General features: G+C 42.2%; 1 protein-coding gene across 1 annotated transcript in view; it reads left to right on the plus strand.

Annotated features, from left to right (window-relative positions):
- Positions 1-13,743, plus strand: part of rgs12b (regulator of G protein signaling 12b) — a 94,832-nt gene extending 81,089 nt beyond the window's left edge. The window contains exons 10-19 of the mRNA XM_072678505.1: positions 1,340-1,519; positions 3,145-3,289; positions 3,810-3,904; positions 4,365-4,559; positions 6,203-6,276; positions 6,597-6,723; positions 7,644-7,740; positions 8,027-8,094; positions 10,328-10,424; positions 10,734-13,743. Coding sequence (XP_072534606.1) covers positions 1,340-1,519; positions 3,145-3,289; positions 3,810-3,904; positions 4,365-4,559; positions 6,203-6,276; positions 6,597-6,723; positions 7,644-7,740; positions 8,027-8,094; positions 10,328-10,424; positions 10,734-11,260 — 1,605 coding nt within the window. The 3' untranslated portion in view covers positions 11,261-13,743. The remainder of the gene's footprint in view (positions 1-1,339; positions 1,520-3,144; positions 3,290-3,809; positions 3,905-4,364; positions 4,560-6,202; positions 6,277-6,596; positions 6,724-7,643; positions 7,741-8,026; positions 8,095-10,327; positions 10,425-10,733) is intronic.
- Positions 13,744-14,796: the final 1,053 nt, after the last annotated feature.

Consider the following 14,796-nt stretch of genomic DNA (forward strand, 5'->3'; position numbering starts at 1 on the left):
AATTGGGACAAAAATGGGACAACTCAGGCATGCTTCTGTCTCTCAGCTGGAACAAGGCTTGCCTGCACATGTTTATAGTTATGTATTTTTTCAGCATCAAGAACAAAAATGGAAAACTTCAGAGAAAGCTCAGCCTCTGAACCTAATATCAGATATTTGAGTGTTTAGTGTGTTACCCTATACCTTTACTACAGCTTATGTTCTTCTCTAGAGACTGACTTTCCGTGTTCCTGCAGAGATCTCATATTGCGTATCTCCAAAGTTTCAGTATTAGAATTTGGGGTATTTTCTGGAAGTTCTAGAGAGCACAGCTGACCTCACTGTCTGTGGGTGGGCAGGATCAGGATGGCCCTCCATCTTCTCCATCACTACCAAGCATGATGCTAGCCAGTGAGGGCTGAAGGCTGATGTTTTTCTCAGTAAGAGCTTCTTGATCACCTTCACATCCTTTCAGACCCACAGTGATAATTCATGTTCTCACAGTGAAAGGGCGGCCAGATGGACCCCTGGGAATTTATTTTAACTTTATTTAAGATGAAACCTTTAAGTGCTGTTTACTGGGGACAGTTTTGGTGGGCTTCCATACCTTGCATGGTTGTTAAGAGTCCCATTTTTCCCTGTTTCCCTTCTCACCACAGTCAAACGAAAACCTTGACAATCTCCAAAATGGCATCTTTAATTTTATTGGAAATCAATGTAAAATGTTTATCATGACATTTTGGCACAGTGTGTGAAGGGCCAGAGAACAGCAGTGCCACTGTCGGGATCACCCTTTGTTGTTGGGACACAACTGTTCACAACTTAAGTTTGTTCAGTTTGGAAGGATGGCAGAATTAAAATGACAGTATTGTTATTAAATATGTAAAATGATATTAAAATAGATGTAAAATGTGGTGTTACACGTACGCTGATCAGTCAAAACATTGATTATCTTCATCTACTGTGGTATCTGTCAAAGGGTTGGACATTGGGCAGGGTGATATGTTAAAAGCAAGGAAAATAGGCCAGCATAAGAACCTGAGTCACTTTGACAAGAACCAAACTGAACTGTGATGGCTAGATGACTGGGTCAGAACGTCTCCAAAACATCAGGCAGGTCTTGTGGGGTTTTGTGACCGTGGAGGCCCCACCTCACAACTTACAGGACCTAAATAATAAAACATCTTGGTCAGATACCACAGGACGCCTACAGAGGTCTTGTGGAGTCCACGCCTCGAATGGTCGGCTCTTTTGTGGCGGCACAGTTCTGACCTACTCGATATTAGGCGCTGTATTTACATTTACTGTATTTAATCAGATACTTAATTTCATAATTATTTAACTGTTTCTCTCCTTGCAGATTTTTAACCTGATGAAGTTTGACAGTTACACCCGCTTCCTGAAGTCTTTCCTGTATCAGGAGTGTATGCTAGCAGAGGTGGAGGGCCGCCCCCTCCCGGACCCCTACCACATCCCTAGCAGCCCCACATCCAAACACAGCACCAGCTCAGACCGCTCCAATCTCTCCACACCCAAGAAGGTATAGTAAAGAGGCAGAACACACACAAGCATACACACACACGCACACACACACATCCTATACATAAATCCAATTCCTTTCATTAGAACTGTAGCAGCTTTAGTAAACAGAATTTACATACAATATATGGACAAAACTATTGGGACACCTGCCCATTCATTATTTCTTCTGAAATCAAGGGTATTAAAAAAAACTTAACCTGCTTTTGTTGAAGTAACTCTAGCCCATGCCTGGCATTAGGCAGCATGGTGCCAGCAGAAATACGAGAGTCCTGTAGTCCGGTAGTACTCTACAGGGACTAGACAAGCTGTGTACGTCTGCACGCATTTGCACATCTGCGTCAGCAATGGGTGCAACTTTAAGTAGCTGAATGCATTCATTAGAAGGGGTGTCCACAAACATTTGGACATGTAGTGTAAGACCATTTAACATGACTTAACAGATACAAAATGCAGCGTTACCATATAAAGTGGTTATTATTGCACAGATGCTATTTCCCAGCTAATTCAACTGTTCTAGGGAAGTAGAAAATCAGTTCTCCTGCATCTTGGCTCTCCGGCAACTCCTCACACATATTTGCACAGTAAATCAAATTATGTTAATGTAGTTTAGGTGTGAAATATGAGTCATTTTAGCTTGTTCACACCTCGCTTAGTTTATCATTAGCGCTGTTATCATCCAGGCTGAAAAACACAAAGGCAGCCTCTCAGAATAGTCAGCAGGCTCTAGAGTCAGGTGGGAGGTGTAAGAAGAAAGCATTCATTTAAGAGAGTTCATTTAAGCTTATGTGAGACCAGTCCAGTTAAACTATTGGGTAGAAGTTAGTAGAAGATGTGCTGTGTGTCTGCTGCCGGGGTCATCATTCCTGGTCCTAGGGGGGCCCGGAGTACACACCTGATTCACTTTATTTCCGGATTTAGTAGTGCTTGAGCACTGTGGTGCTTCAAGGCAGAACTGAAGACCCCTGGTCTACATCAGCGCTAAAGGACTATGGACCCCTCCCCAAAACATCTTGTTTGACTATATGGGAGAATATGAAGAGCCATATCAAAGAATACATACAGTTCTCTCCTTGTAGGAGTGTAGGAAGTCTGAAAAACTGAAGGACGTCTTACTGCCATGAAGGTTTCCAAGTGCAGGCTCAAAACTAAAGACTGTCAAAAGATCCTTGTCCAAAATGCAAAACTTGCAAGTTGGAGAAGTGGGGTAATCAGATTTCTCTAAATATTGCACAGCTCAGTGTAGTGCCACCATAATAGCTTAACCCTTTAAACCCTGTGCGTTTAGTTCTTCACTCCCAAACCTACATTAGCATCAGCTTCACAAACCCTAAAACAGAGCCCTGTGGGATGCCACAAAATATACTAAATGGTTAACAACTAAAAAAAATAAAACTAAATGGTTAACAAATCAGAGGCAGCGCAGAGCATATTGACCTGTGAAGAGTTTTTACACACTGTTCCTGCATTTCTGCCTTACGTCTCATCACAGCTGTGCTTTGACAGCCTGCTTATAGGAAAGGTTTCAGTGTCAGGGAAGCAGACCTCGCTCTGGTATCACTTGCTCTGTGTTTGGTGAACGGGCGGACAAATGGACAAGTGATTAACAGTGTTTGACCATTGCAGGAGGAGAAGAAGAGTAAATCAGGAAAATCATTGAACGAGGAGGGCAAAGATGAGCAGAGTGATAAAAAGAAAGGTATTTTCTTCTCCTGGTCCAGAAACCGAAGCTTTGGGAAGGGACCCAAAAAGAGAGATCTGGGAGAGTACAGTAAGTTGAATAGACAGACTTTTTAATTACATTGTATTATGTATATATATATATTTTTTTTCTCTCTTTGTTTTTAAATTTATTTTATAGTGTTTATTCTTACACAAACTGCTATTTTCCTCCTGAGATCAATAAAATATTTCTGATGCTGATATAGCATCACTGTCACGCAAAGACCTTGTATCTATATCTATATAGTTTTTTTTTTACATAAAATGAATCTTTTTAAAAATAATAATAATAATAATTTTATGATGAATAGACCAATAGAAATGCTATAAAAAAAACAAAAAGCCTATTTACATTGACTTGCATTAAAACGTAACAAGGTTTTTTCCTCCTTATGTAAAGATGTAAAGTGTTTTATTAATGACTGCAACGATATACTGTGTTATTAAGACTAAAAATATAATCATTTAAATTATACAGTGCACACATTTTGTGATATCATATTAATAGCCAGAATAAACTCTATAGCAGGAGTGAGTGATAATGAATGAGTGTGCTTGTGTTTGTGCAGGTTTTTCGGGCAGTAACGGACGGAGGGAGTCACAGGGCTCTTTGTCGTCTGGGGCGAGTTTGGAGCTTGGCACCTCTGCCTCTGGCAAAAATGAGGTAAGGAACCTACAGCCCAGCTTCTGGCTGAGCTACATTACCAGACAAACCGCTGATCAGCATCTAAACTAGACAAATAAGAACTGCATTGCCCTACTGTGCTGTGTTCTTCCTTATTGAACATCAATTTGAATGGCTCTCATTCACATATTCAAATACACAGAGTGAGTTCACTTTACCACTAGTGTAGCGCAGTAAACCATTTTTTAAGACTTGGTGCTCCCGTTTTCGGCTCCATACACTGCATACCCTTCTCTGAATAATAAAAAGCCTTAATGAAAAAGGATGCATCACATTTAGGGAGATGAAGCAAGTGTGAAGGATGTCGTTTTTCATGTCTAGAGAGCAGCTGAGAAGTACAGTTCAGTTATAAGAGAAGCTTATTTATCTGGGACACCCGTAAACCTTCACTGATCCTCTGTCCTTCCTACCTGTCTCTCTTTCTCGCTCTCTTTTCCAGGGAGAGGTGTCGCGTAACTCTATGTCGTTATCTGAGCGTGCCGTGCGTTACTGTAACATTAACCTGCCAGACGGTTCCTGTTGCTCGGTACCCATAAGGCCAGGTGTGTCGATCAGGGAGATCCTACTGGGGCTGTGCGAGAAACTCTGCATCAACCTAGCAGCTGTAGACCTCTTCCTGGTGGGAGGGGAGAAGGTAACTCCTGCACAGCTGTTCGAACTAGAGCTGCCATCATGTCAGAATGTGTTATTTTAATACCGGAGCCAACTGTAGCATCGCAATGCTCAAAACCAAATGATATTATCCCACCAAATTATCTTATTGTGGCTTAAATTCTGAACATTCCAAAGGTCCAAAACTAGACTTAGGTAAAGTTATTATTACTGTAAAAAATGTAATAAATAAAAAAAATTAATTAATTGCTAATTTTATATATTTGATATATATATATATATATATATATATATATATATATATATATATATATATATATATATACACACACACACACACACATATATATATATATATATATTTATATAATATTAAATTATAATTATCATTTTATGTATGTATATATATATACATACATAAAATGATAATTATAATTTAATATTATATAAAAAAAAATGCAATAATAATATTTTTATTATTGCAATATAAAGTATATGAAAGTATATGCTAAGAGAACAATTTCTTTATACTGTAGAATTGTAATAGCAAAAAGGTAGTTAACCTGATTTGTACTTAATGTGATATGTAAAATCATTTTCTAAATTTCTAAAAATATTGAGCTTTCTATATTCTGTGCAGCTTATAGCTACTCAGCTTTTCTGTTGAGCACTGGTTTGAGCATATTGATGGTTATTGTTGGTTACTGATATGTTGATTATTGAATAGTTGAATATTGAATTAAAAGCACAAAAATACAAAAAGAGCAGAATTCCTTAAGCTTAGTGCAAATGCACTCATACACTGCAAAGTTTAGAGCAACTTAGAGCATCTACGAAACTATTCTAAGCTCAGGAGAGCCTCAGTAGTCAAGTCAGGCGGTCTTATTGTCATTCCTCATTATTAACATAATTGGAGCAAATTGTGATTCTTCATTCTTCAGACAGGATTAACACTGAATAGCAGCACATTGCCCTGGACTACACAGCTCAGGAGTGCAGATACACAACACAACAGTGTGCACACAGGACAATAAACACACAAGACATTAAATACATGTGGTACTAACTAGCAGGAGAAACTAGTTAACAGATTTGCATATGGATGAAATAATAGACAAAATAATAGACACTTAAGTAAGCACCAGGCAGTACAACAAGACAATAAAAGGGTTTGCACATGGATGCATGGTCAAAGCAGCATATTAGTGGAGTCAACTGCTCATTAGCTCATGAGTTGAGTCTGTAAATGTGAGCAGTAGGGTCAGTTCTGGGGTGCTCAATTATACAGAAGAATAAATGTACGTCTATTTGTATATTCATAACAATATACAATATTATGAGATCACTGAAAAAACACCTTTGATTTTATTGGTTACCTCATTAGTCTTACATTACTAATTACATTACCTCAATACTTTTTACATTGTCTGAACATTTCATGGTAAACAGACCAAAATATTTTTTTCCTCCACCCACAAAAGTTATCTTTCCAAGAGTTTTTTCACGACAGCGACTCCTGATTCAGCTGCATGCATGTGTGTATTGTATTGCGTGTGTGTGTGTGTGTGTGTGCGCGCGTGTGAGGTTGCATAATTGCGCGTGCATGTCATCCAATCCTGTGGTGGGGTGATGTATAATAATAGCTTGTATTGTCTGTGTGTAAAGCCTTTAGTATTAGACCAGGACTGCATGACGCTGTGCTCCCGAGACCTGCGACTAGAGAAGCGTACATTATTCAGGTACACACACACACACACACACACACACATTTCACACACATCACCTTCAGCTTGTCCATTTGGCATTCCTTCCATCATCACTTCATTTACATTAATAAGGTGATTTATTTATATGTTGATTCATCCACTGATCTGCAAGTCCATGTATGAATATGAAAATGCATTATGTCCTGCAGATGCTCGTGTGTTGTGTTATATGGCGTTAGTCATGCATAGTTGTAATCGTTAGTCACGCATAGCTATCATCATAGATGTCATGCATAGTTGTAATGGTTCGTCATGCATTTTTGAATAATTAGTGTGTTCCCTCGCTCTCCTAGGCTGGATCTGGTGCCCATAAACCGCTCCGTCGGACTGAAAGCTAAACCCACTAAGCCTGTGACTGAAGTGCTGAGGCCAGTCGTGGCCAAGTACGGCCTGCACTTAGGAGACCTGGTGGCCAGGATTGTGAGTAAACCCATTCACCGAGCAGAGCTGTGTGCAGCCTGTGACAAATGAAATAAAAAGGGGACAGCCATAGAGTTTTCTTTCCCTGCTTTAACCCCTTAAACTTTTTTTTTATTTTTATTATTATTAAATGATTTTAACAAAAAATGAGAAAAGAGGACATTCCTTTAACTAAAAATGAGGGGACCCAATGCCCTAGTAGCTTGTATCCCCCCCTTTGGCTGAAATAATCATAATTGGATGTTTCATATAATTGTCTACAAGTCTCTAAACCAGGAGTGGTGCAGAAATACGCTCACCACACCTTGTGTGTTTAAGGTGGTAGTAGCTTTAGGCTCCTCCAGATTGGAAGCGTATGGTCATACAGGTCTACCAGCAGTGGCAGAAATCCCAGTCTACAGGAAATTCCTGTCATAATTGTGGCCGTAAAGACAGACAGAGTCCGCCGGCGGGTTTCACAGCCTGTGAATGAAAATGATTATGCTTCCAGGCAAGAGCTGATCCTAGCTTTTGCATGCCACTGTAGCTCATCCGTCAAGACAAGATAATGTTAGGTACCTCATGTATGCTTCTCAGGGTGTCTCAGGTTTTTTTGGTGTGTCTACAAGCAGCTACTTCCAAAACTCGCTGCCCTTTCGTACCTAAAGGCAGTAACTGAAGCATGATAGCTAGGCCAGGACCCAGCTACGCAAAACCCAGTTGGCTGCGTTTAAGTACAGTGTGAACTGTTGTGTTTGCAGAGAAGGTTGTGACCTACAGATCAGACAGAATCAGGGAAAGTAGACCGTAGAGGAATATGCATTCTAGTGAATATTCATTCTTATATGATTACATTACTATACAGCACATAACACTACATCACATTGCAGTAGAGGACTGTTAAACACACTGTGTCTTTTTACCTTTGTGTGGGTGAACAGAGCGGGGATAAAGAGCCACTGGATCTGGGGCTGCCCATTTCCAACCTGGACGGACTCAGGGTGGTACTGGAGGCAGCCGAACACGCCCCGGGAAAAGGCAAGACTCCTCGCCATTGCACATACATGCAGAACAACCAACACTTCCACTATGGTTTCATTTAAAACGACACACAGCCTGCCACAGATGCCTAAGGCTCAGTTACTAATACTGCCACTTCTATGATTCTCACCACTAGCTGGGCAGACGATTCTCTGTCAATCACTTGTTTTATTTATCATGTTAGATTCCCCTCTAATTTCCACCTCATCTGTTTCAGCTGTGTAAACACTGAACCTGATATCGGATCTCACTCTCCCTCTCTCTCTCTCTCTCTCCCCTACAGACAAACAGAAACTGGCCCCAGCAAAAAGCCACGGGCCACCGCTCTCCACACGAAGCCAGTCGGCCACAGTAAGTGTGTGCTGTGCCTCTTCATCGCCTGTTTCTCAATTCCTCCCTCTCTTTCTGTCTCCTGGGCCTGTGTGTGTATGTGTGTTTGGGGGGGGTCTGTGCATGGCTGGCCCCTCTACCTCCTCTCTGTCCACCTGAAGCTGAATGTATCTATGGATGATCTAACCCCACTCTTCCTCCAACCTCCCTACACCTCATTCCTGCTCCGAGTCCAGAAGCGACTCAGTCAACTTCTTGTGGCTCAACCTGGTTAAAGCGATAGCGACACAAAAGCTAAAAAAAAAAAAAAACTCAAAGGCAGTGAGGCTAATGTAGTGAATTAATAGTGGAGGCTTATGTATCCAGAATAGAAACATGCTAATTGCATTATTGCACACTTGCCTTACATCTGGTTGAATTGTTAAGACTTGATTAAGTGGTTTCTGACACTGTGTGACAAAATACTGACAAAATGTGAGCGTCCAGATAGCCTGTCTTAATATATAATATATAACTATATATAACTATATATAATTGTGATAAACAATACTATTAATGCCATTGATATTTACTGATAATATAATAGCAAAATAATGCAATTACACCCATATAAAGAGCAATAAACTTTTATTAATAATAGTTTGGCAGATAATGGCATGATTTTTTTGGCAGTAAAAAAAGAAACACACCTATTAGCCCTGTTATTGAAGCACTGGTTATTGCACACATAAGGCCAATACTGAGGTTTGTGTCCATATGTCATACGATAAGTTCAAAACTCAGTTATCGTGACAGGCCTGCACTGCCACAAGACACCACTGTTAACCACTAATACTAGTGAGACCATACGTCCTCTTTTTGTTCCCGAAAATGTCCTATGTTTGGGATCTAAAATATGCGTCCAGCCAGGATTTCTAATCTGCGGAACGCCTGGGATTTCGCATTGATTTTATATCAGGGTTTGTTTCTACAGTCGCCACATGTTCTCTGTATGAACTTGTCTCTTTAAAACTCGCCTTGGTCTATAGGTACCTGCAGCTACATGCAGCCACTACAAGCTTGATGCTTAATGCTTAAACTTGGTGGAACCATGTGGACCATATTTTCTGAAAGGTCCAAAAGCATCAGTGGACAGTTAGATATACAGTGTCAGAACCCAGATAAGTAAGTCTGTTCGATGCAGTTTGAGGTGAGTGTATGATGACTCAGGCTCATAGTTTGTACAGTGTTCAGCTTCCTCTTGCCTCGTAGCTTCAGTGCAAAACTAAAGAAGCTAGCTTTGGACACCAAACATACCAACGTTGGCTGTTGGAGACATTTAGGCAAAATAAAAATCATACAATTACAAAATACAAAATAATTTTAGCATTATTCATTATTTATGCATATAATTTAAGAGTTGGCGCGATACAACTACAATTATTTTTACTGTTTCAATACAGATAAAGATATTGAAATCTTAAGTATCATCTGAGATCATTCTAATTTAGGATAGAAGAGCATTTAAAACTAGTCAAACACTCCTCAAACACTACTCTACTACTACCCCACAGGAGGAAACACACAGCTACCAACAAGACCCCACACTTTTATTCTTTTATCCCTATGATATCCAGCATTTCCTGGCGGTATCCGCTCTGTACAGATACCCATCGATAACGAAATGCTATCTCGACCTTTAAGGTTAAACTCTCTGCTACACAGTTGATAATAGTGAGCAGCTCAATGGTGGCAAATTCAGGTCCAAAAAGTAAAAATCCATCCTAGAATTTTGTTCTGACAGCCTGTGGGTTGGAATAAATGTTTATTGGGCAATTTGAACAAAATTCTGGGGTGGATTTTTCTTTCTGCAGCTGGATTTGCCACCTCTGGAGTGGATCTAGGTACATGGGGGAAAACAGCTGAAGGTGGAGATTTGTGCTGTGGGGGAAGGGTTTGCAAGTGTCCTGCATTGGTGGTGGTGTTGGCTGTTGTGCCGCTGTTGTGCTGTGCTGTGCTTTGTCAGAGTGGACCTGGCTGGGTAGATTAGTCCTGCTAGTAGCCGTAGTGTTTGGTAGTGTTTGGTAGTGTTTGTGTGGATGTGGATGCGACTGAATGTGCCTCAGCTCGAGACATAGTCCATCGGCCCCTGCACTTCCTCACGAGGTCCCTGTAGACATAATAGCAGCCCCCATAAACAAAATCCAGTCTTGCGAAGACGAGACCCCTCATCCACACACCCCTAACGTGCCCCATTCTCGTTGTGACCACCCAGGGGGAGGACAGATCGTCAGGGAAGGCCACGTCTGTCAAAACCAGGGCCCAGGTGGAAAAACGAAAACAGAAAAAGCTTAATATAGATGAAGCTGAAGGTAAAACCCATTGCACTCTGTCTAACTCTGTCTCCTTTATTCCCTTCCCTCTGTACCAAATTGTCTTTGACACCTGATTTAGCTCTACAGTTGCTTGGCTACGACTCTTGCTTAACTGGTCTGCGTAGCGACGTTGGCTGATGAAGCTAATGCTAGCACAGTGAACCTGATACTAATGTCTTTTTAACAGAGGAATGCTCCCTCTCTCTTGCACACTGCTGTGTCTCCGTGTAAAGGGTGGGCGTGTTTATTTTTTGTCACCGTTTTTATCGTTAAAAGTGTAAACTCGCTTGTATGTCTTCCGGCCAGAATTCTTCGAGCTCATATCCAAAGCACAGAGCAACCGAGCTGACGACCAGCGGGGTCTGCTGAACAAATCCGACCTCGTCCTGCCCGACTTCCTGCGCCTCGACCCGGACGCGAACCCCAGCCGCGAGTCCCTCGGCCCCACCCCCGCCTCGCACAAGCCCCGCCCTCGCTCCAAGGAGAACGGCTCCGCCCTCAGCGCCAGCCACCAGACGCAGAGCCTGGATTCGGCCGTGGAGGTCCAGGGCACGCGCCGGGCCCTGATGCCGCTTCACAGAAACCCGCGACACAGCGGGACGTCCGCGGGGACTTCAGAGTGGCGGCGCGAGGGCGGGGCCCAAGCACTGGAGGAGGAGGAGGACAACGGAATGGACCTGACGCTGGTCGCCGAGGGCGACATCACTAGCCCCAACAGCAAGCTCCTCCCTCCTTCCCCTCTACCCTCCCTCCTTTCCCCAGACAGGCCCCGCCTCCTCAGGGGGGACGCCTACCAGGACAGCTGGGGCCAACCAGGTACCTCTCCTGTGTGAACTGTACTCCTTACACTCGCACACGCCTCTTGCGTTCTTCCTGAAGATTTTTGTGTGTGTGTGTGTGTGTGTGTGTGTTTTACTGAGTGCCGTGGACTTGCTCTTGTCCCTCTTAAGCCCTCTGCCAAACTTTGGCAAAGCCGCCACTCTCCCTTGTACATACATCACCCTCTAAGCGAAGCACTTTACTGAACTGTCGGAAGAGAGACCTATAGATATATATACTATCTCTAACATTCTTTTATTGCCTTTATTAGAAGAGTCTTATTTTTACCTTGCAATCATCTGGCCACACCAACATGACAATCACTGGTCATCAAGCCTCCACTGTTACAGGAACCTCAGTAGAGTTGATTGTAGACAGTCTGATTGTAGGTGAGTGGTAAAATGCAGCCGCTTGCTCTGTCTGAGTGAGCCTCCGCCCCCTCTGACTGATCTCATGACGGCCCCCAGCAGCGCCCCGCCTACTGGATCGGACATGTGCCTAAACTCTGCCTCACGCCAAACACTAAACACAACAGCTGAAGGTACAACAAGCAGATTTGATCACTTTGCCTCAGTGATGGTCATCTGACTGAACATCAGAAGAGCAAGAGATCTCCAGTATTATCCTAACTGCTGTAGAAAACAACAGCTGTTCCTCAGCCTGAAGACCACAGTGAATACGCATGCATGTATGTCGTGTCGTTAAAGGAATAGTTTGACAAACAATCTGATGTCCACAAAGACATGTTTGGTGACCAAGTTTCTGTAGCTTCTGTAGTTTAGTGCTAGAGCTACGAAGCTATGAAGCGTAGGTCACTAACAAACACTAAAAGCCACCCAAACACTTCTCTCAACCTGCACAAACTACAGGTCTTCATTTACATCAATCTGATCCCGTCTACACTTGGTCACTGCATGCGTCCTTCAAGTTTGAGGATTATCTGCATAAGGCCAAGTGACCAAAAACTGCAAAATCCGATCTCTCAAACCACTTCAGGAGGTGGTCTGATACGCATTCGAGACACATGTTACAGTAGTGTGAACACATCCGTCTCTCCCAGATGCATTCAGCAACCTAAACCCCTCCCAGTACAACCCTAACACCAGTAATAAGTCCCGTGCAATGATTTGCATATTTCGTCTTATACAGCAATCAGATTTCAGTCTGACTAACGGAGACTACCCAGTGTAAACGCATGTAGCTAAAATCGTGTCAGGATGCACTCCAGATACTAGTCACATGCAGTGATCAGCTGTAAACGGGGTCACAGACTAGTCAATGTGGTTTGATATAAAGACATTTAACCAAACAATTATAAAACAATTATAAAACAATTAAAAATACTATAAATATTGGTAAGAATTATTGGTAGATCCAAAGGTTTCATATATTTTTGATGTTAATTATGTTGCATGATTATACATTTAAACAAAACTCATTAGCCTACCTGGTTATTATTTTGTATTATATTTTTATGCCATATTTATTTTGCAAGTTAGTTAACTCCATGCTTGTTAGCTCCATGTGAGCTTTCACAGCTGGTTCTGGGGGCTGTGGGTTGGGTTGTGCACCCCTGCTGTGGACTGTAAAAAATGAAAAAAAGCTCCCCTAGCATTTAGCTACATTAAAAATCAGTAAATCTTAGTCATTTATAGTGTGTCCGAAGCCACATTATCAAATCTGCACTATTCTAATGTTTGAGCAGGTGGAGAGAAATGTGACAATTTGGGTCACTGGGTATTGATTTCTAGTGTTTGTTAGAACCATAAGCTTTGTAGCTAATCTACATCTGGACACCGAATGTCTTGGCTCATTGGCTACATCTTGGGGGAGGGGGGTGATATTGTGCTGAGTCATTCCTTTAAGAAGAAGGGACATGAGAAGATGCATTTCACTGATTCTGGTAGAAACATATTTATCACAGGTGCAAACACAGGACACGCCTCAACTGTCTGTCTATGGTGGCCAATAGCAGGCTCTCCAGATTATTGATTTTAGGTAATCTATGACACCTCGTGACCTCAGATTCCCGTACTGTGCCCTTCTTCCACTTGCGTGACAAATCGAGAGAAATGAGTTGTTTTTTGCCTGGTTCTCGCAACAAGCAATTCAACAATGTGTTGACAGTGTTTACGCATCTATCCTCACATCTTCTGCCGTGTTCTTCAGTGCTATCATAGTTTTTACTCTCTCTTATCTTACATATGGTATTATGTAATATAACCCCGGCACAAGTCTTAATTTATCCCATCTGTTTTTATTTGAAAATGTACCTTTGGCCTAAATGATAAAGAAATACTAATTGTGTACAGGTATTTTTGTTGTATTTTGGTTTGGTTTTGGAGACGCGAGCATTGTTGAATTGCCTGCCATTTTTGCTGACACTGAAAATCCACTTTTGTTTCCTGTAGCAGTCTTTTTAAGATGACCGATTCACTCCGGTCAGTGCTATATTTCTGCAGTGGTGTAAATAGAGTTAAATAAATGTTAGAGGTGAGATCTATCTATCTCTCTCTTATTTACTCTGTTCTGTGTGTCATCCACTGTCCTGTCTTTTTTTCTCCTTTTACAGTTTACCTAATAAGGTGTAAGGCCTCATCAGCCATCTATATGAAGCACTTGGAGATCCACTGTAATATCAAGGGATGCATGAATTCAGTGCATCATTAAAGGGACACTCCATCGCTGCACCTGTTGTAGACATACAAACTGGCGTCCTGCAGTAGTGACAAAATCCTGGTCTCTAGACCAACATTTTATGTTTTAAAGACTAGGTAAACCCTCTCCTTGACTGTGAGCAAAATGGATCCCTACCTCCTTGTTAGTTTTCCGCTACATAGGCAGGGACACTTCCTCATCATCAACATCAACGCCAGCACTGGTCTTGTGTAAATCTCCACACATACACACAAACTGAAATCTGAATGACGGTATGTTGCTGAGCAACCTCAGCCAACTGTTAATGAACTACATGGGAAAAAGGCTGAAATTCACGGCATCCAGTGGCTTCTAACTATCACTTGTTCAGCTATATGAGCAAACGCTGCCGACTCCATTCGGTTCCACTGTCTTTGCTTAGCAACGAGAGACTCACAATGCATTCTAGTCCACATTCAGCTCATGTAGGGAGCTTCACGCTAGCGGTGTCCCAATTCAGGGGAAGCAGTCTGTGAAGGATGTCGTTTACAAAGGTGTAGCCTGCGAAAGCTGCAATGGCTGCGTAGGCCGGGACGGTCGATATGAAATGCTCCATGGCGATTTTCCTGCACTGCTCCTCCTGCCCATACCATTGCTTCATAAAACAACGGTCCTGTCACCTAGCAACCTTGATGGCCCACCAGCACATAATGGATCTCGGGATATGTTGGAGATAGGCTGGTGAGGATCCACCCTTGGATCCTTCGTTGCCATGGAAAAGAAGGATGCATTTCACGGCCGTATATACAAAGGCGCCTTCAGAATAGCACAGGCTAGTCGCGCCGCTGTGACGCAATCGGCTTTCAAATGCAGCCTCCAAAGGATGAAGCCCCTAAATTGGGACATAGCCACT

This window comes from Salminus brasiliensis, chromosome 4, assembly GCF_030463535.1.
Source record: "Salminus brasiliensis chromosome 4, fSalBra1.hap2, whole genome shotgun sequence".
NCBI classification, from domain to species: domain Eukaryota; kingdom Metazoa; phylum Chordata; class Actinopteri; order Characiformes; family Bryconidae; genus Salminus; species Salminus brasiliensis.